Source organism: Castor canadensis, chromosome 15, assembly GCF_047511655.1.
Source record: "Castor canadensis chromosome 15, mCasCan1.hap1v2, whole genome shotgun sequence".
In the NCBI taxonomy this organism is placed as follows: domain Eukaryota; kingdom Metazoa; phylum Chordata; class Mammalia; order Rodentia; family Castoridae; genus Castor; species Castor canadensis.
Window position 1 is genome coordinate 77,290,496 of NC_133400.1, and position 26,837 is coordinate 77,317,332.

Genomic DNA, 26,837 nt, shown 5'->3' on the forward strand with positions numbered 1-26,837 from the left:
AACGTGTGGCAAGAGTCTGGGGAAATGTAAGAAATGTGGCTTTGGTTGAAATACATACACAAATAAATCCTAAACATTAGCTTTTCACTTCTTAAAATAAAAAATGAATTTATAAATTTTTCCTAGATTTATATGAAAGAATGCTCGATATACCAGCCTCTCTTTCTTAACATAAAACCCACATTTTTATCTTTAACTTTTTGTACATGGCCATATTTTAAATATCTACTTTTTAAAATGAATTTTCTATATAATTTAAGATATACATATTATACATATACCTATATATAACATATATACATATAATTGTGTATATATGTATCTATCTTATCTTAAATGTATATATCTTATACTTATATATATATCATATATATGTGTGTGCATATATAAAGGATTAAAGGATTTTATAAAAGAGGATTTAAGGTTTAAAGGATTAAACAAAAAGTCATGTTTAGAAGGCCTAGGAAGGAGGAAAAAGAGACAATAAGACAATAAAACAACAACATCAACAAAACTCAGAACTGACCTACCTGACAAGGATCCCTAAGATTTTATGCATAAAGAAACAATTCACTAATAAAGATACCTGCACACCCATGTTTACTGCAGCATTATTCACTGTTTCCAAGCTATGGAAACAGTCTAGATGTCCTACAACTGATGAATGAATTAAGAAAATGTGGGATATTGGAATGGAATATTATTCAGGTATAAAAAGAATGAAATTTTGTCATTCACAAGCAAATGGATGGAACTGGAAAACATCATGTTAAGTGCAGTTAGCTAGGTTCAGAAAGATAAAGGCCACATGTTTTCTCTTATATGTGGAAGATAAATCCATATACAAATACAAGCATTATTATTTATACATATAGATAGATAGGTAGATAGATAGATAATAGATAGATAGATAGATAGATAGATAGATACACACAGAACCAGTTTCCAACAGGAGGAGATGAGGGGAGGAGGGAAAGAAGAAGAGAATGATAGTGAATAATATTGAAATACATTGTATCTATGTAGGAAGAAGATACAAAGAAATGCACTGAGAACTGCTGAACAATATAGGGTATAGGGAAAAGATAAGGAAGAGTGATAGAAGTGATTAGACTGATTAAAGTATAATATGTTTACATGTAAAATACCAAACAATGAACAGATATTTAAATAATAAAGGACACAAATGTAAAAGCACTCATAAGGGAAGGGTAATAGTGGGGGAGGGTAAATGAAGAGGGTAAAGGAGGGTGAATATAGTGATCTACTTTCTATACATATATAAACATAGGTACTGAAGCTTGTCGAAGTCATTTAAAAATGGAAGACTGGGAAGAGGGAGAATAATGGAGGAAATGAATCAAACTGAGTAAATTGTACACATATATGGAAATGTCACAAAGAAATTCCTTATAGGGCTGAAATCAATGAAATAGAAACAAAAAATGTACAAAGAATTAATGAAACAAAAAGCTGGTTCTTTGAAAAAACAAATAATATTGACAGACCCCAGGCAAACCTTACTAAAATGAGGAAAGAAAAAATCCAAATAAGTAAAATCAGAAATGCAAAAGGGGAGATAACAACAAATGCCACGGAAATCCAAGAAATCATCAGACTACTTTGAGAGACTATACTATAATAAATTTGAAATTTTTGATGAAATGGACAGATTTCTAGATACTTACAACCATCCAAAACTGAACCAAGAGGATATTAATTACCTGAAGAGATTTATAACACAAAATGAAACTGAAGCAATTAAGAGTCTCCCAAAAAAGAAAAGTCTAACCTGATGGATTCTCTGCTGAATTCTTTGAGATGTTTAAAGAAGAACTAACACCAACCCTCCTTAAACTGTCCCATGAAATAGAAAGGGAAGGAACACTGACTAACTCTTTTTATGAAGCCAATATTACTCACATCCCAAAACCAGACAAAGACACCTCCAAAAAAGGAGAACTGTAGGCCAATTTCCTTAATGAACATTGATGCAAAAATCCTCAATAAAATAATGGCAAACTGAATCCAACAACACAGCAGAAAGATCATACACCACGACCAAGTCAGCTTCATCACAGGGATGCAGGGGTGTTTCAACATACACAAATCTATAAATGTAATATAGCACATTAATAGAAACAAAGACAAAAACCACTTGATCATCTCAATAGATGCAGAAAAAGCCTTCAACAAGATCCAACACCACTTCATGATAAAAGCTCTAAGAAAACTAGGAATAGAAGGAATGTGCCTCAACATTGTAAAGGCTATATATGATAAACCTACAGCCAACATCATACTTAACAGTGAAATACTGAAGCTATTTCCCCTAAAATCAGGAAAGAGGCAAGGGTGCCCATTATCCCTACTCTTATACAACATAGTACTGGAATTTCTAGCCAGAACAATTAGGAAAGAAGAAGAAATAAAAGGAATACAAATAGGTAAAGAAACTGTCAAAATATCCCTATTTGCAGATGATATGGTCCTATACCTTAAAGACCCAAAAAACACTACCCCAAAACTCTTAGACACCATAAACAGTTTCAGCAATAATGTAACAGGATACAAAATCAACTTACAAAAATCATTAGCTTTTCTATAAACCAACAACGAACAAACTGAGAAGGAATATATGTAAACAATTCCTCTTACAATAGCCTCAAAAAAGAATAAAATACCTAGGAGTAAACCTAACAAAAGATGTGAATGACCTCTACAAGGAAAACTAGAAACCCCTGAAGAAAGAGATCTAGGAGGACTACAGAAGATGGAAAGATCTTCCATGCTCATGGATCTGTAGAATCAACATAGTAAAAATGGCTACACTACCAAAAGCAATCTACATGTTTAATGCAATTCCCATCAAAATCCCAATGCCTTTCATCACATAGATTGAATACTCTACCCTAAAGTTCATTTGGAAACACAAGAGACCACAAATAGCCAGGCAATACCCAGCAAAAAGAGCAATGCTGGAGGTATCACAAACCCGACTTCAAACTATATTACAGAGCAATAGCAAAAAACTCAGCATGGTACTGGCACAAAAACAGACATGGAGACCAGTGGAACAGAATAGAGGATCTGGATATGAATCCACACAACTATACCCACCTTATATTTGACAAAGGGGTTAAAAATATACGATGGAGAAAAGACAGCATCTTCAACAAATGTTGTTGGGAAAAGTGGTTATCCATCTGCAAGAAACTGAAACTAGATCCATATCTATCACCTTGTACTAGTATCAACTCAAAATGGATCAAGGACCTTAATATCAGACCCGAAATTCTAAAGTTAGTACAGGAAGGAGCAGGAAACACTCTGGAACTAATAGGTATAGGCAAGGACTTCCTCAGTAGAACTCCAGCAGTTCAGCAACTTAGAGAAAGAATGGACAAATGGGACTTCCTAAGATTAAAAAGCTTCTGCACAACAAAAGAAGTGGTCTCTAAACTGATAAGACCATCCACAGAGTTGACTGATAACCAGAATGTACAGGGAACTTAAGAAACTAAACTCTCCCAAAATCAATGAACCAATAAAGAAATGGGCAACTGAACTAAGTAGAACTTTCTCAAAAGAAGAAATTCAAATGGCAACAAAACACATGAAAAAATGCTCACCATCCCTAGCAATAAAGGAAATGCAAATGAAAACCACACTAAGATTCCACTTCATCTCTGTTAGACTAGCCATCATCAAAAACACCACTAACAACAGGTGTTGGCAAGGATGGGGGGTGGGGAAAGGAACCCTTGTACACTGCTGGTGAGAATGCAAGCTGGTGCACCCACTCTGGAAAAAATTTGGAGGCTTCTTAAAATTCTAAACATAGATCTGCCATATGATCCAGCAATCCCACTCCTCCAAAGGATATACCCAAAGGAATGCGGCACAGGTTACTCCAGAGGCATCTGCACACCCATGTTTGTTGCAGCGCTATTCATAATAGTCAAGTTATGGAAAAAACCAAGATGCCCCAGTACTGACGAATGGTATTTATACACAATGGAATTTTACTCAGCCATGAAGAAGGATGAAATCTTATCATTTGCAAGTAAATGGATGGAACTGGAGAACATCATTCTGAGCGAGGTTAGCCAGGCTCAGAAGACCAAAAATTGTATGTTCTCCCTCATATGTGGACTTTAGATCTAGGGCAAATACAGCAATGTTGTTGGACTTGGGTTATATGGCAAAGGGAGAACACATACAGGAGGTATGGGGATAGGTAGAACACCCAAAACATGAAAGCATTTGGTGTCACCACTCCAGATGAACTAATACAGAAACCTTAAAGCGACAGAGGTCAACATGAGAAGGGGATCAGGAACCAGTGTAAAGATCAGTTAGAGATGAATCAACCTGGATTGTAACACATTTGTACATGGAAGCAATGCTAGGAATCTCTCTGTATAGCTGTGCTTATCTCAGCTAGCAAAAACGCTATGTCTTTCTTATTATTGCTTATTTCTACTCTTCAATGGAACTGGAGAAAAGTGCAGAACAGGTTCTGCCTGGAAGCAAGGAGGAGGTGAGAGGGTTGGGGCAAGGGGGTAGAAATGACTCAAACAATGTATACACATGCAAATAAATGAATAAGTAAAGAAAAAAGAAGTGCAAAAAAAAAAAGAAATTCCTTATACAACTAATGCATACTAATAAAAACATTAAAATTTTAGAAAAGAAACAGTTCTAGTTGTTTAGTGATTCAGCACTGCTCATTCACACCTCACCTCTTTCTGTTCTTACCACTCTACTCAATGAACCCTTGCTAACAGGTCTGGTGATTTCCAGTCTGAATTTACTGCTGAATCTGGATAAGCCCAAAGTGTGTTCTTTTTCATAACCCTCCAATCTATTAGTCTGTTGGCATCGTGTTATTGGCACTATGCCAGCATCTCTCACTTTTTCTGCCTCTCTCTTGGCTCCTTTTCTAGTACAGTTCTTCAAATGCCAGAAGAGCAAACTGACTCATTTTTGTTCACTCTTCCTTGAGGGTCATATTTACTGCCATGACTTTAACAGCCACCCGGAGCTGATGATATAGCATCTAAAGTCTAATCTGTCCCTTTTGGTGAGTTCTACACACTAATGGTATATTTTCTGTAATATTTCTGTACAACACATCAGATGTATACTACTCATGACAAAAATCCCATATTTCTCTACCTCTTGCTTCACAATAAACCTTACACAAACCACCTACGCATGGTCACATATACACATCTTTTTTCACTCATTTTTGCTTTTGCTCAAGTTTTTATGTCCTCATCCATCCTCAGATGGCTGACTACTGATAACCTATATTCTCGCCTTTTTAATAGCCTATAGTTGTCATTGGGTAAAATAGTACCTGGATTTAGTACCTCCATTAGTGAGACTATGAAGCCAAATTTGTAACTCACAGGGTAGAAGAGACATATCTCAATCTAGGTGCATATTGCTATACTTGGTCTCTTCATTAACCTCCCAGATAGATAGAAAAGTCATGATCACTGGTATAGACCTTAATAGCCATGGAATGTAGTCTGCCTGGGTACTTGAGAATAAATGTTTGAGGAAAAACTCTCCCCTATTCTGCTCATCTTGACAACGACTGTGAAGTGAATAAAACACAAGCTTCTTAAATTGTGATATATTTTTGGTTCAGTTTTGGTGTAGAAATAGTATAATAAAAAAAAGTGTGATGTTGGTGATTCTTTTATGGAAAATTTATTACAGTCCTCATTCTGTATAAACATATCAGCACTTTTAATTATCAACAGAAGTCCACGAATCATAGGCACTATGATTTAAAATTTTTAACTTATTTAAGCTCACATAGCTATTTCACAGCAAAGTCATGCTTTCAATACACAGACTACTCTTAACCAAGAAAATCCTTATGTTCTTGCATCTTATTCAAGTGTCCAATTTTATAACCCACAAATTAAACACTGTTCCTAACTTGCTAAGGCCCATTTATCAAGCCATCTCTGCTGTTCCTCTACACATCTGAAATTTTAGCACATGATATTGAAGTAAAATACTATGGACACATTTTGCTTGAATTGTCTTTTCTACAACAGAACAGAAAAACTAAACACCTTCTGAAAAACCTGAAGAATACTTAAAGGAAAGAACTATATTATATTCATTATTGTATAGTTAATATATAGCACACAGCCCAAGAACCTTTTGTGTATTCAGATAATATTTGTGAAATACATTTTAACTTGGCAAAAGTGCTTGAGCTTTTACTGCTGCAATCAGAAAAGGTGGCTATTTTAAACAAAATGCATTCTCAACGTGCTATGCATAATAAGGACTAAGTGGTGCATTTATTGAATTCAAACTACATTGGGTAAAATGATTCCTAGAATATTGTACAGTTAAAAATGCCTTAAAGAAAACAATCAACCATTAAAAATCATTTAAAAGATGAATAGGGTGTGTGATCATTATTGTCACTGCCTAAAATGATTTCTGTGGTGGAATACATTTTATGACATTGATAATCTATATACACACAGATAATGGGGTAATTTATTGATAGCTATATAAAAAAGAAGGTCCATGATACAGGATGACATGTGGCAGAAACCAAATATAACCTGAATAGAGTGGGCTGAAGACAAAATGGAGTGTTTTAAAAAAAATAAACACTCCTTTTGAGGAAGATGAATTTTGCATAAGAAATAAAACTTCAAGAGAAGAAGAGAAACTGCCCTAAGAAACAGTAGTCACCATAACAAGTGTCTGTTCATTAAAGATGTCTACTCACATGCTGGGTTCCAACTCTAACTTGAAGAAAATCATAATGGATGGGAGGTCACCTGCTCAGACCCAATTAAAAATTCCTGACTGCTATATGAAAAGGGCAGTGCTCTGTTTTTTCAAGTTTTAGCTCTACTTTGAGGTGAACTGTAAGAGGAAATTCACCCAATAAAGTATTCTTTGTCATGTACATATACATATACATACATATACATATATATATATGTATATAGACATATATATGAGAGAGATAGAGATACAAATACAGATAGATAGATGATAGAGATAGATAGATAGGTAGATAGATGTGATAGGTTATGGAAAAAGGAAGCAAGTTCAAAATGATTTTGTCTCCAGAAATTATTATTTCCTTGGTTCAGGAAACTTTGTATAGTATTTATACAATTAATACATGGTAGGGATGTACATTCAATTAACTATGTTATACAATAAATAGTTGGTACATTCTTACTGACTTGGAGACAATTATTTATATTTTTCAAACAAATCATCAAATACCATGTTTGGTTGTTTTATTTCCAACCTCTCTAGAGTAGTAGAATAATCACTACACTAAGATCCCACAGATCTTATTTCAAGTCAAAACAGAAACATTTCCAAAATACCCAAAGTAACCTGGAATGAAATCATTCATGTACCTGGAATCTAAGAGTTCCATGGGGCTTTGGATATTAAAGGATAAATTAGTCAATTTATTGATTATTCTTGCTGATTTAAAATATATAAATGCAAATATAAGATGTTATGGCAACAAACCTAACATAATTTTCAGCTATGAAAAACATTTCTCTTATAAGGTAAAACAGAGGATCAAAATTCCATGAAAATGATTGAGCATTAAGGGGTTAAAACTATACTTATTGAGAGTCTCAAGCCATAGATATCCCTACCTCAGCATGTATACTTCAACCACAATGCAGAAATCAGGAGTTAGTTAGACTCTAAGAGTTTATTACTACTGACTTTATAAAAATGAGATATGGAATTTCTTAGAAAAAATAAGACATCAACATTTTCAATATAAAGTATATAAAAATAATTAGGCAAAGAAGTTAGGCTATTGAGATGGACGGTATGGAAGTGCAAAGATGTATTTTTGAAGTGTACATACATACCACTCCTTCCATGAAAGGCTCATGGATCTTCTATGTTCAATGTGTGAGAAGCTGTAACATGGTTACAAAATGTAAACATCAAGGGTCTTATAAAATAAATTCTGTTCTGCACAGCCTTGTTTGATATTTAAAATAAAAAATAAGATAATGGGTTTTCTGGTTCAAGGCAAATGCTTAGATTATAGTTTTAGGTACACCTCCAACATTTGTAGGTACAAAGTCCATTGTCATCTCCATAGCCATCACTTAGCCACCCCTCCAGCTCAGGATTTGCACATCTACAATGGAATTCAGCTGTCAGAGGGAAGTGCTGAGGAAGAGGCCTGCAAAGGCTGTTATCATGCTAAATCAGCTTGGAGCTGAATAATCTGAGATATCTGAAAGTCTAGATCTGGAGCAGGGAGGTGTTCTCTTAGCTCAGTAGACTCTGCCAAGTGGGGTAAGAGTATAGTCCTCTACTATTCCTTACACTGGATCTCAAGAAAGTGTAATAAACAATGTGTGAGCCAGAGTTCCTGTTTCTGGGACAAATATCCAAGAAAAGTAATTTAAAGGAGGAAAGTTTCTTTTGGCCTACCACTTTGAGTTAGCCATAGTCAGCCAGTGCCATTGCTTTGGACCTGAGGCAAGACAAAATCATCATGACATCAGCAAATGGTAGAAAAGAGGTGCCCACTTCATGGTGGCCAGGAAGCAGAGGTACAGACAGGAAGATACCAGTAAAAACATTTTCTTTCCAGGGCACACCCCCAGTAATCTTAGGCTGACAAGTTTCCATCTCACAATAAGCCATAATGTTAGGAATCCATAAACATGCTAGTTCAGTAATTAAGCCTCATGACCTACTCAACCTCAATAACTAGATCTACCAGCCTTCAAGACATGAGCCTTTTGGGGGATACTTCATAACTAAACCATAGAAACAAATGATCAAAACAGGCCAGCAGGATTATTCCATTTGGGATGGTGGGTTTGGAGAACCACAGGCATCTGATAGCAGCTCATTGGAACTGCCATGAGCCCCTTCTGCTTAGGTTCTTGGAGACAACACTTCCCAAGTGTGGCTTATTCATTGGCCACTTCACTTTGCTGACCTACCATACCAGAATCTTTAGCAAAATTGTCCTTGATTATTTAAGATAGGTAAAATCCATTTTCAGTACATGTACTGTAAATGACCCATTTATTGTTCTATGTTGACTCTACTCTAGAAGTGGAGGAAAGGACTGTACAAATAATCAGTGACATGTGCAATAAAATACATTCAAGAAACTATGTGACTTTCCTAAAAATGTAAAGATCTAGAACTCCCCTAATTTTGACAGCATTAATGGACTTTCATAAATAACAAGATATTTTGAAATGGTGAGCAGTCTGATGTAGACCTTCTAATTGGTCCCTCTTGACTATTATGTATGCAGTGCAGTTCCCTCAGGACATTGTTAAATAATTTTCAATTTACCAGCAGATTTGAGGGTCAAACAATGATCAACTTATGTTTTTTTCTGAATAAAATGAATATAAGCAAGTTTAATCACAAATGACAATGTCTTTGACCAATTCCATTGAACTTTCCTATATTTGAAAGTTGTATAAAATTTAATCTGCAAGTGTTTTGTATACTACTGTGGACTGAGGATAAATGTTTACAAACTGGAAGAATTAATGTTGTTAAAATGTCCACATGCCCCAAGTTGATCTAATATTCAATATAATTCTTATCAAAATTACAATAGCATCTTCCATGCAAATAGAAAATAATTCTCAAAATCATATGAAATTACAAAAGACCTCATTAGTCAATTTCAAAGAAAGAAGAACAAAGCTAGGGATACCATACTTTCTTGATTTCAAAATACATTATTAAGCCACAATAAACAAAACTGTATGTTATCAACACAAATTCAAACACATGGTACAAAATTCAGACATATGGTCCAGACTAGAAAGCTTAGATTAAAATACCAACACATGTATGTCCAACTGCGTACACAGTGGAGTACATATCTTAAGGATTTGGAATTGGGATCAAAAAGAAATACTTGTGTAGCTATCTTAATAAACAAAAATATCTTTTTTTCTTTTAATAATTGGAGAATAGAAGGGTGGAACAGGTCCTGTCTGAGGGGGTTGGTACCAGTGGGAGAGGAGAGGGTGTGAGGAAAAGGTTGTAGCAGGGTGAATACATTACAATTTCTGTATACACATGCATGTAAAAGGAAAAATGAGACCTGTTAAAACTATTCCAGGAACGGGGGAAGGGAAGAATAAAGGAGAATGATGAGGGGGTGAATTAAAGTATGATATATTTGATGTATTGTAAGAGATTTTGTGAATGCCACATTGTACCCCTAGCACAACAATAAGAAAAAGAAATTAAAAGACATACCTGCATTTGTGTGAACACTGAACTGTTATCCATAACAATTAAGATGAGAAAACAATTTAAGTGTCCATGGATGAGTAAACAGATACAGACATTGTGGAGGGCTATGATAAATGACACAAACTAGATGTTGAAAGATAGATACCATATAATCTCAGCTGTATATGGAATCTAAAATAATCACACTTATAGAAGTGGAAAAAGTAATGTTTGACAAGCCTGTGGGGAGCAGAAAATATGGAAGAGATGGTTAAGGAGTTCAACATTCTAGTTTTGCTAAAGAAGTAAGTTCTGTAGTTGTTTTCCTAGCATAGTAGCTATAACTAACAATAGTGTATTGGATCCTGAAATATGCAAAGAATGTAGATCCTATATTATGCATTCTTAGTATTAACATAATAAAAAAGGTGATGTACAGTTTATGGCTTTGATGGTGATGATAATTTCATGGGTGTTTACTTATTTCAAAAGTCATGGAGTTATACAGATTAAGTATAGCTTCTAATATGGCAATCATATTTCAATAAAGTAATTTTTTCAATAAAGTACTTTTAAGGCAAGGAAAAATAATATTGTTTATTGTAGAACACTAATTTTTGTCTTGTAACATAATTTCGGTATAAAACCTTATACAAACAGTTGAATCACAAAGCTACAACAAAACTCCTATCTTTTTTGTTTTTTGAGGCATAGCCCAGGTTAAGCATTGAGATATATATATATATATATATATATATATATATATATATGTATATATATGTCCTAGGCTAGCACTGAAGTCAGGTTCTTCCTATCTCAGCTTTCCTAATGTTGGGATTTCAGACATACATTTCCACTCCTGGCTCAAAACTATCTAAGCAAACATCATGAACTTAGGGGAATGAAGTCTTACTTAGTATTTACTTCTATAAAAGCAAAAAATTAGAAATTAAATTAAATTATTTCTTCAAGGAATATTTATCTGTGATTACATAAAATATTTAATGAAATGATTGAGTCCATCTTAGTGAAGACTTAGAAACAGCCTCAAAAAGAAACAAGTCATCAAAATGCATTTCATACTACATTATGACTATTCCCGTGAAGGACAAAAAGCAGAAAAATTAAATATTATTTAGGAATACAATCCATTGTGCTAAAACTAAAATGAAGTGAGGATGCTCACTGTCATGAAAGGCAGAGTAATGGTTTCCTGTGGCAGAAGAGAAAAGTACATGATTTGTGAAGCACACATAAGGGATTTCCAAAGAACAAGTAATGCACTTAATTTGTTAGGGGCTTCTGAGGGGATTGATTTACTTTATTGTTAAGTTAAAAGTGCACATTGAAGATACTCTTTTATATATCTGATAAGGGCTCACATCCATTCTGATTCAAATTATTTGAATGTTTAAAGGATATGGATACACGGATCCCACACCCAGAGGGAATGATTTCGTTACTCTGGAGTGAGGTTTAGACAGAGTATTTAAAGCTTCCCAAGAGATTTTAATGTGCAGTCAAAGTTAACCATCATAACCACTGATTTACTTCACAATAGGAAATAAACATTTTTTAAAATTTTTAAACAAAGGAAAGGAAAGGGGCAAGGGGAGAAGAGAGGGAAAGAAGAAAAGAGAAGGGGAAATATTTTTTTTTGTCTCTTCAGCAAAATGTATTTGTTATGATGGACTGTGAGCAACATCAGTATCACACCAATGAGAACTTAGGAAATAAAAATTAAGCGAATATGGTATTTCTAGAAATATGCTCTTTGGGACCCTGGGAAGCCAAAGATTCAGGATTTCAGATCACCTAAACACAGGCTGTGGTTTTCCCCTTCCTTGAGGGCCTCCAGCTATCCTTCCTGAGGATGTGTTCTTATGCTCTTTCAGACACTCCCCAGCTTACTGGAAATTGCATCCAGTGCGCCAAGAAAGCTGAATCCTGTTTGAATTTCATTTGTGATACTTAACACATACAGAGACAATGTTTAGTAAATAATCTCACTCACAAAAATATACCTTAGCTTAAAATAACTTATGCTGAAGTTGATCTAGAAATATTAACAGGAGTAAAAACTAAATTATTGAGTGATAAAATTATTAATTTCTTAGTAGCTTCATTTCTTTTTCTTTTTAAAAATAGTCTAACTTACATGCTTAATCTTAGTATAGACTAAAAGAACTTTTTAATACTTTGGGCTGTGCTTATATTTAAAGCAATTAAGAGAATGGAAGCATCATTCAGCCAAATGAATTCCTGCGAGTCCTGAATAATAAGGATTATCTCACCTAATTCCACATTTTAGTTCATACCACACTGGGACAATTAAAGAATTCTAATTAACCATTGAGAAATTAACAACTAAAATTAATAGAGGGTTTTCCTCAGTGCAAAGCTAAGAGATTAAAAAATAAATATGCAGATTATGCAACTAGGAAAGTAAAATGTAACAGCATTTTGTTCAGAGGAAAAAATTATAAAGACAAAAAACCCACAAAAGAGTTATGATAAATTATTAGATAGGGGGCTTGGGAAAAGGGAGCAGCCAAAAATATAAAGTATAATTAAAATTAGATAAAATATGAGTGGTGAATTTGAATGCAAGCAGTGTAGTTCTACTGTGAGCTGAATTCAGTTCCCTTCTCCCACCAAGAATTCATATTCTGAAGCTCCAATGCGTGTACCTCAGCTAGACCCATATTTGGACAGAGGGACTTTAAAGAGGTAATTATAGTAACCCCCCCCGTTATCAACAAAGGATACATTCCAGGATCCTCAGTGATTGCCTGAAACTTCAGACCATATTCATCCTTTTCTTTCCACTATGATAAAGTTTAATTTATAAATTAGACACAGTAACAGATTAACAACAGTTTCTTTCCATATAAAATGGTGAACTTTTGCCTTCGCACTTAAAGGAAGCACTTCTTGTTCACTGTAGGGTTAAATGAAATCACGTGGATATGCTCTAATCCATGTGGCTACATTTGGAGACAGGGTTTTCAAAGAGGTGATCTAGTTAAGCTGAACCACTGAGCATGGGGACCTAATGCAACGTGACTGGTATCTTTGTAAGCTGAAGGAGAGATGGGATAAACACACGCAGGGGAAGACCATGTGAAGACATGGCAACAAGACAGATCTATGAAATCCAGGCAAAGAAGTTTCAGAAGAAACAAATCTACCAACATGCTGATGTTGGACTTTCAGCCTACAGAACTGAGAAAATTTATTTCTGGTGTTTAAGATGGCCAGACTGTGGTATTTTACTATGGCGGCATTAAAGTGTGATGGTAGGGAGCACAAAAAACATGAAAAATATTTATTTAAAATTAGAGTGCTTCTTATGCCTAATGAAAAAGACAAAATCAATAAAGGAAAACTTAAAGGAAATGAATTAGATAAAAATGTTTTCATCAAAAGTATTAGAAATAATCAGAGCATGAGTTTATGGTGGCACACAATTTTAATGTTAGTTACTTGGGAAGAAGAAGCAGGATGATCTCAAGTTTGAGGCTAGCCAAGGCAAAGTTAGTCAGACTCTATCTCAGAAACAAAATAGGAACAAAAAAGGGCTGGGGGCCAGGTTCAAGTGGTAGAGTACTGGTCTAGCAATCCAGAGGCCTACTGTTCAATCCCCAGTACCACCAAAAAATAAAATAATATGAAAAGACAAAGAAAAGCAACAAAAACATATTTATAATATGCTTCATTAAAGAAAGTTTATAATGTTCTTTAAGAAATAGCACCTCCAAATCAAAACAAGAAACCAAATAGCACCATAGAAATACTTCTAAAACAATGAATGGGCAATATTTAAGAGAAGAAAAAGTGATTTTTATAAGCATATGAGTTTTAAAAAAAATAACATCAGTTTTATCCAATGATGCAAACAAAAACAAATATACTATATCATCTGCTAGATTAGGAAAAATCTCCTTGTTAAAAATTAACAAAAACCATTATTGCTGAGAATTTAAAGAAACTAATCATTATTTTACCCTAATGAAGAGAGAAAGGGATCTTGATGGGAGTGGTGGAGTTTTAAAGGACTGAGTTTTCTAAATTCTAAAGCAAAGAAATACTCAGATTGGAAAACCAAGCAATAAGTAACCTCAACAAACAAGTGGAGAAACAGTGCAAAGAACACTGGACTAAGTGGATATTTGCTTTCTTAGATGCACTTTCAATTGGAAATACAGGTAGTCCTTCAGGAATGCATGGTCCACATCTGCAGATTCAATCAACCTCAGCTGGGAAAATACTTGGAAAATGATAGCATCTACACTGAACATAAGCTGAATATATTTTCTCATCATTTCCCCCTAAATAATATAGTATAACAACTATTTACATTCGCATTCATATTGCATTAGATATTGTAAGTAATCTACAAATGATTTAAAGTGTATGGGAGGATATACATAGGTTATATGCACACTATATGCCATTTTTATATAAGGCACTTGAGCATCTATGAATTTTGGTATCCATGGAAGGACCTAGCCAGGACCATACCCCAATGAATAACAAGGGACCAATGTACATATTGAAGTCTTACAATTTTTCATATTCCTATACTTACAAATTATCTTACAGGACCTTTTGGTAAACTATTTAGTTCTCTGTACAAATATCTTCTTTAGTAAAAAAAAATTATTTTTGAATGAATATGTTCTAGAATTTCTTATGGTTTGATCTTACAACTAAATTTGACTCATTAGATACAATTGTAATTGATGTGTTACAGCTCCAAGAAAACACTTTTATTTATGTATTTATTTTTATTTTTACACTGCATATGAGTCCAATGTAGCATTTACAAAGGTTCTTACATTGTATCAAATACATCATACTTGAATTCCCCTCCTCCACTGCTTTCCCCCATACTCCATCTCCTGATTCCTGGAAGTTTCAACAGGTATCATTTTTTCATTTACATACATGTGTATACATTGTTTGTACCATATTCATCTTCCTACCCCTTTCCCTGCCATCTCTCCCCTCCAACCAGTGTCAACCCTCCCATCCTCCCAGCAGAACCTGTTCTGCCATCTTGTTCTCTGATTTTGTAGAAGAAAAAACTGAAAGATAAAATGATAAATGTGACATTTTGCTACTTTTAGGTAAAGATAGCTTCACAGGGAGTTTCCTTCTGTGGTTCCCATGTATATGTGCATTATAGCCCAATTGATTCACCTCTTCCAGTTCCCTTCACTCCTCCCTAATCCCCTTCCCATGATGGCCCCCTCCAGTTTTAAATTTCTATATTCATTCCTGTACAGTGAGCACATCAATTTCATTAATGTGTTTTTGGTTTCCTATCCTTGCCCTATCCCTCCTTTTCACAGTCTCTCCTTATGGTGACCCACATCCCATAATATTGCCACATTTGTTTTAGGTCTACGATCCGTATATGAGGGAGAACATGCAGTTTTTGGCCTTTGAACCCGACTAGCTTCAATTAAGATGATGTTCTTCAGTTCCATCCATGCACCTGTGCATGACAAAATTTCATTTTTTGTGTGGCTGAATAAAATTCTGTTGTGTATAAATACCACATTTTCTTAATCAATTCATCAGTAGTGGGGAATCTTAGCTGTTTCCATAGCTTAGCTCTTGTGAATAGTGCTGCAATAAACATGGGTGTGTGGGTGCCTTTGTTGTAAGCTGACTCACATTCTTTTGCATATATCCCTAGGAGTGGTATTGCTGGATCATATTGCAGATCTATTTTTAGTTTTTTAAGAAGCCTCTTTATTATTTTCCATAGTGGTTGTACTAGCTTACATTCCCACCAACAGTGTATAAGGGTTACTTTGTCCCTCGTATCCTCGCCAAAAGTTGTTATTATTCATGTTCCTGATGATAGGTATTTCAATGGGAGTGAGGTAGAATCTTAGTGTGGTTTTGAATTGCACTTCCTTTATGGCCGGGGACAGTGAGCATTTTGCATATGTTGAACCGTCCCTGGGATGAAGCTGACTTGGTCATGGTGAATAATCTTTCTGATATGTTTTTGGATTAAGTTTGCCATTTTTTATTGAGGAATTTTGCATCAATGTTCATTAAGGATGTTGGCCTATAGTTCTCTTTTTTGGATGTGTCCTTGTCCAGTTTTCGGACAAATGTAGTACTGGCTTCATAGAATGAGTTAGGCAGTGTTCCTTTTCTTTCTATTTCGTGGAAAAGCTTAAGGAGTGTTGTTCTTAGTTCTTCTTTAAAGGTCTGGTAGAATTCAGTGAAGAATTCATCAGGTCCTGGACTTTTCTTTTTGGGGAGATTCTTTATTGCTACTTTAATTTCATTACATGTTGCAGATCTGTTTAGGTGCTTAATATCCTCTTGGTTCAGTCTAGAAATTGGTCCATTTCTTCTAGATTTTTCAATTTATTTGAATATAGGTTCCCAAAGTAGTCCCTGATGATTTCTTGAATCTCCTTGGTATTTGTTGTTATTTCTCCCTTTAAGGAAACACTTAAATGACAGCTGGTATGTACTCTTTGCTTCTTCCCCTACCTTAATTGCTCCTATGAGCTGGAAAGGAACCATAATGACTAGAGCAAAAGCAGCCATCCTGAATTATCATCTCCCCCACAATATTTCATACACTGACCTCCTCTTCTCTATTTCCACTGAACTACTCTAGTTTGGTTCATTACTTTTTACCTAAGAGCATCTATTAGACTATGCCACCTGTGTGGGTAATATCCTTCAACACTTGTTTATAGCAGGCACCATATAGCATTTGCTGATGCATGATGGAATGTTCAAAGAATATATTTTCAATGAGTTTTGGTTTTGGCAGGACAGGGGTTTGAACTCTGTCTCATGCTTGCTAGGTAGCACCTAGCCATAACACCTGACCTTTTTTTGTTTCCGTTTTTTTTTTTTAAGATAGATTTTCACATTTTTTGCCTGAGGCCAACCTTTTACACTAATTCTTCTACTATGTTTCCTTTGTAGCTGGCATTATAGGCTGCACCACCATGCCCAGTTCTGGACTACGGTTTTAACATAGATTTTATTATTACTTATGTATGGTGTGGCCAGCAAATGGGGAGATTAATGCTGTTGAACAGGTTGTTTGCTGCACTCTCAGATCCCAGAAGGAGGGGGATGCTATGCTATTTGGACAGCTATACACGGAAGCTTCAGGGTAGGTCAAGAATAGGAGGAGAGAGGAGAATTGTGGGCAACAGCATTTATTGTGGTTTCTGTGAGAAGAATGTTTGTGTTTGGCTAGTTTGAATAATTTCAGTTAGCTTTGTGGCATAGTGGCCATTCCTAGTACTGGCCCTGGGTGTTAGGGCAGGTAGATAGTGCCCTGAAGTTTGAGACCTCCATAAAGGAGGGGATTAGGGAAGGAAGTCTCTGGATTGGTGGGTTTTTACTTGAAAAGTACACTCAAGAGCGAGTTGCTTACTATTTCTAGGAAGCAGCATAATGAAGAAAATGAAAGTTATAGGTAAAATAACTTGTATACCCAGCTCCTCATCATCAACGTGGTCACTAGTGTAGGGTTCCACAGGCATGTGCATACACACATATCTGCTCTCTGACTACATTTAGCTTGTCTGAGGGTGCCTCTGACCTAAGACAGAACAATCTGAGGATTTAAATTATAACAAAAGAATGTCTGCTGCAATGTGTCTGGGCACTTGAACTCTGTTTGGTCGTGTTTTCTGTTTATGTATGGTGAAGCAGAAACAGAGATGGCTCCACAGAGTAAGATGGGACAGATGGGCAGAAGGAAGCAACTTCATAGAGCCGAGGTACACAGAAAAACCACCTTTTAAATTCCCTCTCACTTCTTAATCTCTGGTTCTAATATCTTCCTAAAGCTGGTCTGCCTTCCTAATCTTAGGTTACATGTGATTCCTTGTATCCTTAAATAAACTCTCTATATGTCTGATGTTACTGGCAATTAGAGTAGACCCCAAGACAGAGATTTCCCAGAAATTGCCATGAGACTGTCTAAACACTTAAAGACCAAAAATTAAGCTAGTGGAAAGAACTTCAAACCACACTTACTTTCTTTTTCTGAGCTTCTTTCTGAACTTTTAATCAATAATCAAAAACTGCATTTCCCAAATTCTCTGAGGCAATTTTTCAAGCAATTTGTGTGACTCATTTGACTCAATTCCTTCAAGAACCCATTCCATATTAGACATCGTATTGCCTCCTTAAATGTGATCCTGTATGCACTGGTTCAGCCTGAGTTTGGCACCCATCCATTATTCAGTATATATTAGTTTCTTTTCATTGTCTTGATTGATATTTATCCAATGCATGCTTCTATAAAACATAGACATTTATATGCAACAACTGATTAATGGAGAGGTTGGGTTAGTATAACAAAGAAGTTGTGTTGATTCATACACAACTTCTTTTTCCCAATTTGGCACCAAGGATCAGTAGATGAAAGCAAGTAACAGTACACTCACACTGCTGAGCCCAGCAGGTCACAGAGCAAGCCAGGACCATTGGCTTGTATATGACACATGGTTCTTTGCCGTGTTTCTCCATATGCTTTCTCGAGGAAGTATTTATTGATTGAATGGTTGTTCCCAGTCTTTGGAGGAAACTTTTCCCTAGCCTCTACAATTTCACAGCCTTAAACATTTCTATGCCACTCTTCATAGAGATAGCTTACCTCTCCTTCACTTCATTTTTAAGGTACTCATATTTTTAACCAAGTTCCTCTATTTGTTACAAAATTTCAGCACTTTAAACTATGCTAGTATTTTTAATGATTGTTAGTGTTTCTATTAGTGCTGTGTGACTATGTTACTTATGATTATAGTAACATGTATAAGCCCAATTACCCATAAGCTTCTTATTTTTGTATAATTCAAAATATGTAGTTTTTCAGAAACTCATGCTATAGTAAACACTCTGTTGATGTGTATGAGCTGCATCAAATACAATAGACAAGAAAATTGGTTTCTAATCCTGGCTTTTTGTAACCTATTTCTTTATGTGTGGTCTAACTAGATATAATTTTCTTGAGGTCCACATATACTTATTTTAGCTACACCTGAAGCTTATCTTTCTTACATTAGTATATGTATATATATATTCATATATATTCATGTATATATTCATAGTAATATTTCAGGACCGAAGAATATAACTTGCAATTTTGTAATGGAAAATAAAAATACATATCCATGAGTATAATATGGAAAGCTTACTGATAAACATTAATACCTATTTTGAAGACAAAATAATGAGTAAAATATTGAAACACTATATTGTCACAAATGCTTTATGCAGTGCACTTACTGATCCACATAATGTGTGAAAAACTTTATTATAAGTGAAACAAATTCTAATTAGAAATTATATGAGCTGAGGATAATGTTAGCATTCAGACTTACAGCTGCCTTTACAGAACCTAGAGATATTTCAAGGGTTATTTAAACTTTCTTAAAATATCTGCTCAAGTAATTATTTTTTCTTAATGTTATGAACAAACCCAGTCATATCATTATACTTGAATCATAATCAAATATAATCACATTAATTATAATATTTCATTTACGATTGTGATATAATTAAAATTACATCTTCAAATGTAGACCTTTTAACCTTAAAATGCTAATTTCTTCAATTGTATTGAAAGATAAAGCAATTTCTGATATTTTCTAGGTATGGAGCAAATGGTTTACTTGAATACAGTATTAAAGCAATAATAATAATAATATATCCATAGCTTTGACTTTTTAATTTAAAATAGCTGAATGAAGACATAGCAAACTCAATCATATAGTCATTGTGTTTACAAAATGGTTCTGGGCCAGGAATAAGAAGTATTCTGTGATTTTGCAAGAAGTAAATATTTTTTTCTTTTTTTATTATTGTACTGGCTGGGGGTACATTACGGCATTTACAAAAGTTTTTTACAATGTATGAAATGCATATAATTTAACTGTAAGACTGGGACAAGAACAATGAAGTTGACTGACCATAGCAGTGAGGTCTCCTCCTGATTCCTGCCTCAAATCAATACTGTCTGTAAAGGCACAGAAGGGCTACTATATGTGTCAATGAATAGAAGTAGAGGGCTGTTACAATATGGACTATTTCTACTTCTTGGTTCAGAATTTCACCTTGTGTCAATTTTATTCACCCTACTTTCTTCACAAACTGGGACTATGGATGCTGAAAGCCTACACAAGAATTCTACCACTTGAGCTGTGCTCCAGCCCATGGAAGCACAGGTAGATTATTAGAATCTGAAAGTAAGTATACTTTCTTCCTATATCTTTAGGTCAAGCAAACCTACAAAGGATTAATAGTTTGGTGTCTATTTCTTCTAATTTATTAATCAAGCAAACACAATCCTAAGGATGTGATATCTTTGACAACAGTGTATTTGCAGCCAAAGTTACAATGCTGAACAACCCAGTGTCAAATATAACTTTACAGATACAGAATGGTTCTATAATAGCTATAACTGTGTATATAATTTACCTCTGTGTAATACAGGAAAATATATTGTATCCATTCATGCATTCATTCATTCATTGATCCACTCATACATACGCTCACTAATCATTTATTCATCTTTATGTTATAAAGCACTACATATTACCTAGCCATTCATTATTAAAAATAAAAGTCACTTTTAATTGTGAGATGTATATTATTGTTTCTACACAATATCATTTTTCCCTTTTCTTACAACATTTAATTTAAAAAACTATAAGAAAAAAATCCAAAGAACATAAACAATGTAAGAGGGCCAATATGGTGGTTGTACTTTGTATTCATGTAAGAAAATAGAATAATGAAAACAGAATAATGTTGAAGTTATTCTACAAAGCAGGAGGGAGGATGAGGGAGAAGAATGGAGGGGGTGAATCTAATTAAGATACATTGTAAGCACATATGTAAATGTCACAATGTATCCCCTCCTGTACAACTATTATATGCTAATAAAGAATGTAAGAAATCTAAATACAACAGTTGGAACACTCATATGTTAACCAGAAACAGAGCTTGTCATCTAAACTAAGTGAAAAAGGTAAGTTCTAAGGTCAAACTCCATAGGATTCTGTTTATAGATTTATTTATTCGTGCACTTTTCATAGAGCAATCACTGTTTTGTGATCTCCCAAGTTCAATTTGAATCCAGAGTGATGCTGTACTGAAATTATTATCATCATGCCACTATTTTTCACTTCAGACCAATTACTGTCTAAAGGACACTAAGGAGTCATCTCTACAGTTTTTAAGAGGAAAAAAGGAACGATGTGAAATTGGCTATAATAAAAGAGAATGTCTCCTCAGGCTGGGTGTGAAGACAATGTATTAGACATCTAAAATTATAATGATGCTGGATTCTCTTATTTTGTTCTCAAGTTATTTCATTCTTTTCATATTTAAGATTATACAGGGGACATAATGTGTTTTGCTTGGGATGAACTTAGAAAGAGGCAGAGTAGTTACTATCTTCTTAATGGATTTTATTGACTTCTGGAAATATTTCTTATTCCTTAAGTTATTTCTTTCTTTTCCCCAAACTGGAAACTGATCATCATTCAATTGGATTGTAAGATTAACCATAGAAAAGGCAGTATTTTAAAGAATTATTGAATTTTATGCTGAGGTCCACTGTCTTAGGATGGGTTCCTAGGAATGTTTTTGAAATAGGAGACCCAGAGGTAACTCACTGGGGGAGAAGAGATGCCAGGAATCAGGAAAAGGGCACTAAAATGAGAAATGAAAAAATGTGTATGCCCAAGCACTGTGGAACACACACTGAGCCCCTGCTCTGTGGGAATGTGAGCAGAGCTTTGCAGAACTTACAGCAAGCCTAGACAACCAATAGATGTGTACTGAACATTGTGAAAATGAAGGAATGAAGGAATGAAACAAAATCAGATCCTCAATGTTGATAAGAAAAGTTTCACTCCTAAAACAACAACAAGCCTTTCACTGCTGTTCATCTATACTTTTTAGCCAACAAATTTTGAGATGCTTACTATGCCATATGCATTTCAGAACACTGTGTAAAGTTAATAATTTAATCTCCTAACTGTAAAAGTTAGGAGCAGTTTTACTATTTTATACAGGAGCAATATATACAACTTGCCTTCAACCACAGGGCTGATAGCAAGTGGGTAATCCCTGATTAACACCTAGGGGTCTTGATGCAGATCTGGGCTCCTAAGCACTGACATAAATATTACTTAGAAGGTCAATAAGCATCAGGTGAATGATTGCACTTGGTAGTTAATTGTACTTAAATAAATAATATTTTAATTGATAAGTGTCCATTTAAATGAAGAACTTTCATAGTTACAAAGATGAAATATTCCTTTCCATTCTGTATGAATTATATTCTTACTTCTCTGTTTTATAGAATGGTTGTTGTATTTAAAAGATTTGTGTATACACCATTTTAAACCAACTGGAATTTAAAAAGGAGAGATATCAAATTTACATTCTGTCCCTTACTTTTCTATGAATAAGTCACTTGCTGTCTTATTAACCTATCCATAAAGGAGAGATACTTAGTGTGTACTTGGCCACAGAACATGCCCATTATTTAATTTGTTCTTATTTTTTTAATAAAATAATTTGTTTGACTTTAAATTGAGCATGGTACCCACATGTATTTACAATGCAAAGAAATAAAATAGAATTTAGCTTGATGATGGCCATTTACTAAACATTATCTAATAAACAGAATTATAAGCTTTTGAATGGAAAGTTAAAAAATATATGAAAGTCAGTTTTTTTATTTGAAGGTAAGGTACATAACTAGCAAATATATATATGACAATTTTAAAGTTTGTTCTCAATGATTATCAAATTTTAATAATGCATGCATAGACTCCAGAGTTAATCAGATAGTTTGTAGGGATATCACAGAGATTGACTATTGTGTCTTATTGTATAAATGAAGAAACTAAAGTTTTAAAATGACATGGTCAAAGTTATATGATTAGGGTCAAACTCAGCAAAGAGTATATAAGACTATAAAATTTATATAAGTGTAGTAAAGTATGGTGACTTGTTTTTTGAGCTTTCCAGGCTCTAGCCCCTTTTGATGTGGATCTTTTCTTTCTCTCAATTTTCCATAGTCTATTTGATTTGATTCTAGTCCCAGTAATATTTTTATTCATTTAGTTTCTTTGTTTTGCTGAATTTTGGAATGTGGACTCTGTCCTAAAAGGAAATTCTAGTGGATCAATTTTGAGAGTTAGCAGGGTCTGAATCCTTCCAGCAGTACAGACCTTACACAGATTCCTTGGATCCATTCATACTCAAAGTGAGCAACACACATCCAATTGTTAGTTGTGGATCTCATAAGAACCATCTGCTACATATTTCAGAAACTACCTGTTGCTCTTTCCTGATTTTATTGTCTTTTCCCTTATAGACATAAATAACCAACAGGTCTTGCTGCTTTTCATGCTTTGTCTCTACTGGTTTGTTTTGGAGGCTTTATGTGGACGTATTCTCTTAAGTTTGTTGTGTAGGTTTTCCAAGATGTCTTCACATCTTGGAATGATGTTTTGATGTTAGGACTTGGGAAAACCCTAAACCTATTCTCTGCCACTATCATTTCAGAATTCTTTCTCTTTACTTTTTGCTTTTTTTAGCTTTATTGATCTATAATTTATAATTGCATGCCACTAAGGTCAACCATTTGAAGTTTAGCATTGAAAGTTTTTAATATATTTGAGAAGTTATATAGCAGTCACCATAAATAATTGTAGAATATGTTCACTGCCCTCTAAAGAAAGCCCATGTCCATTATGATACTCCCCATACCCCATGCTCTCACCCTAGGTAACTACTGACCTTCTCTCTGTCTGTATTCAACTCCCTATGTGGTATTATATAATTTGTGGGGGATCTGTGTTTGGTGGAATGAAATAAATCAATAGACGTGATTGGTGACAGAAAGAAACATCAGGTAATTTTTAAGTTCTTCATCATAACTGGGGAATGACAGTAATCATATACTAAATTTTGTAACAACATGTTTACTTATGATTTCAAGTTTGTTTCCCAATACCAACTTGAAATACTAATATACCATATTCTCAGCCTTTGAGAATATGGTATATTAGTAATAATGATAATAGTTACAATAATAAAATTTGATACAGTAATTTTACTAGGCACCCATACCATTCCAAGACCTTCACATATATTAAGACATTTTATATCATAGAAACATATTATGGAAATGCCATCAAGTCAATTTTACTGATGTGGAAACTGAGGCAAAGTGAAATGAAACTTCCTCACATTAGTGACACAGCCAGAATCTACACCTAGGTAGTTTGACTCAAGACTCTTTGTTTTAATCATTGTACTAATGTCCTCTCAATTTGGAGCATTTTGTCAAATACCTTTCTCTTTTTTGGACTGGCAATGATAGAAAATAGCTTAAGATAACATACCATAAGATCTTTCTCAGTACCCATGTTATATAACACTAATGTTTTATTACACTATAACTTAATACAAAGGTGAGATACAAAATTATTGTTTGGTTCCATTACCAGTCTTCCAAACTTTTTCATAATGCTTTTATAATGCTTTCTGTAACTAAGAAATTATTTAAAAACTCATTATTCTTAGCAGGCAGAGCTCTTAAAAACCAAATGCTGCTTTTTTCTAAAATGTACTCCCTGTTCAGTTGACCATATTCAACCACAATTGACAACAAAACAGTCTGTATTTGAAAATGTACAAAGAACTATGGACTTATTTTTTCTTTAAATATAAGATATTAAAATATCATCCAGCAGCTGAGTATTGGATTGAGTTGAACCAAATCAATTATAACTATGTAAGTTCTCAAAGGACTTTAAGACAAGGAGGCAAAGAAACAGTGTACATTTCTAGATGAAACTGAGTAAAGCTGGAGTAATAACACTCATTTCTTTTTCTGTCCTGAATCAACCCATCTAGGAATTATTTTTCTTCCCTTGACAGGAAAAAATTTCTTATTTAATAAGTTTCTTTCCTTCTAACATCTTAGAAAAAAAGAGAAGACCTGTTCTCTTTTAGAAAAACTTTTGAAGGTGTTTTCCTTTTCAAGTAGCCAAGTTCATTTCTAGATTGAGTTAGGAACTACAATGGAAAATCAACACATTATAGGAAATTTACTAGGGAATAGTTTAAGAAGCACATTCTTAATCTAAGATCCATTTTTCTTGGTTACATGTGCAGAACTACATTTTCTTTTATTAAAGCACCATTCTCCAAATACCTCCAAACCCAAATCCTGACGGGGGCATGGGCACAGGTACCTGAGCCGGGTACTCCCTAGATCATAAGCGACACATTAATTCTGAGTTTTTGTAACACATATAAGGTAACTGAGAGGATCCACCTTTTCTGAAAATGGGGAACATAAAACTTTAGGGGATTTATTTCTAACAAAGCAGAATACTTTAAAGCAGATCTACTCATAAAAACAACAGATGCTATAACATCACCAAAAACCAAAGTCACATTTTCAAACCGCCTCACTGAAATGATGCTTTAATACAAGAGCAACAATAAAGTTAAATAGCATTCAGTTTTAGCTCTTTAGCCCCAGAGGCTTGCTGCCAAGGGCATCAGTGTAGAAAAACCACAGAAGGCATATCCTTCATTGGCAGTATATATCATGCAGGTCTATTTTGAATATCAACTAGAATCATTCCTCTGAAAGAGTTTTGCAAACTGTGAAATTATACCAATGTATTTATAATTATTTTTGACATTTTCTGGATAGTTTTGCAAAGAAAAACTAAGTGTAGCTATACTTCACTTTTTGTCTGAATATTTATCCCCCCTCAAATTCAAATGTTGAAATTCTGACCTCTGGGGTGATGTCATTGGTAAGTGGAGGATTTCAGGAGGTGATTAGTCATGGGAGCAGAGTTGACATTAGTAGAATTATTGCCCTTATACAATAGGCCCAAGGAAGTTCATTACCCTTCTTCCATGTGAAGGCAGAGCCAGAAGTCACTATTAGCCAGAAAATAAGCCCTCACCAGACATTGAATCTACCAGTGCCTTGGTCTTGGATTTCACACCTTCAAAACCATGAGAAATAAATTTCTGTTGTTTCTAAGCCACTCTGTTTACTGTACATCACTACCACAGTCCAAATGTATTGTCTCTTAACATATAGTTGTATTTCAATATACAAAATACCTAACAGTAAAATATTTTATAAATGTGCAACAAAGATAAACATGGCCTCATGATAAAAGTGATTCCAAATGGAAATGCCTTCTGGAAGCTTACCAGTTGTGCAGTTGTGAAATTCAATGTCATCAATTGCAGCTCCTCCTCCCAAATCCCTGGTTCTGACACCTTGAAATATAACTTCAAAGTTCCTTAAATTTCCTAGCAGGATGACAGCTTTTTGCCAGTGATCATCAGGGGTCTGGTTACTTTCTTGCCATACTTCCGATAGTCCTTTTTCTGTCTGAAGTTTTAAAAGTTTACATTAGGTAAATAATTAAACAACTTAATAATAAGACAAAAAAACAGTCATTTATTTAGCATAGAAGTTTTTGATCAATGAACATTGC

General features: G+C 34.4%; 1 protein-coding gene across 1 annotated transcript in view; it reads right to left on the bottom strand.

Annotated features, from left to right (window-relative positions):
• Malrd1 (MAM and LDL receptor class A domain containing 1) overlaps positions 1 to 26,837 on the bottom strand; it is a 598,455-nt gene that overhangs the window by 188,634 nt on the left and 382,984 nt on the right. The window contains exon 29 of the mRNA XM_074056557.1: positions 26,548 to 26,731. Within this exon, the coding sequence (XP_073912658.1) occupies positions 26,548 to 26,731 (184 nt within the window). The remainder of the gene's footprint in view (positions 1 to 26,547; positions 26,732 to 26,837) is intronic.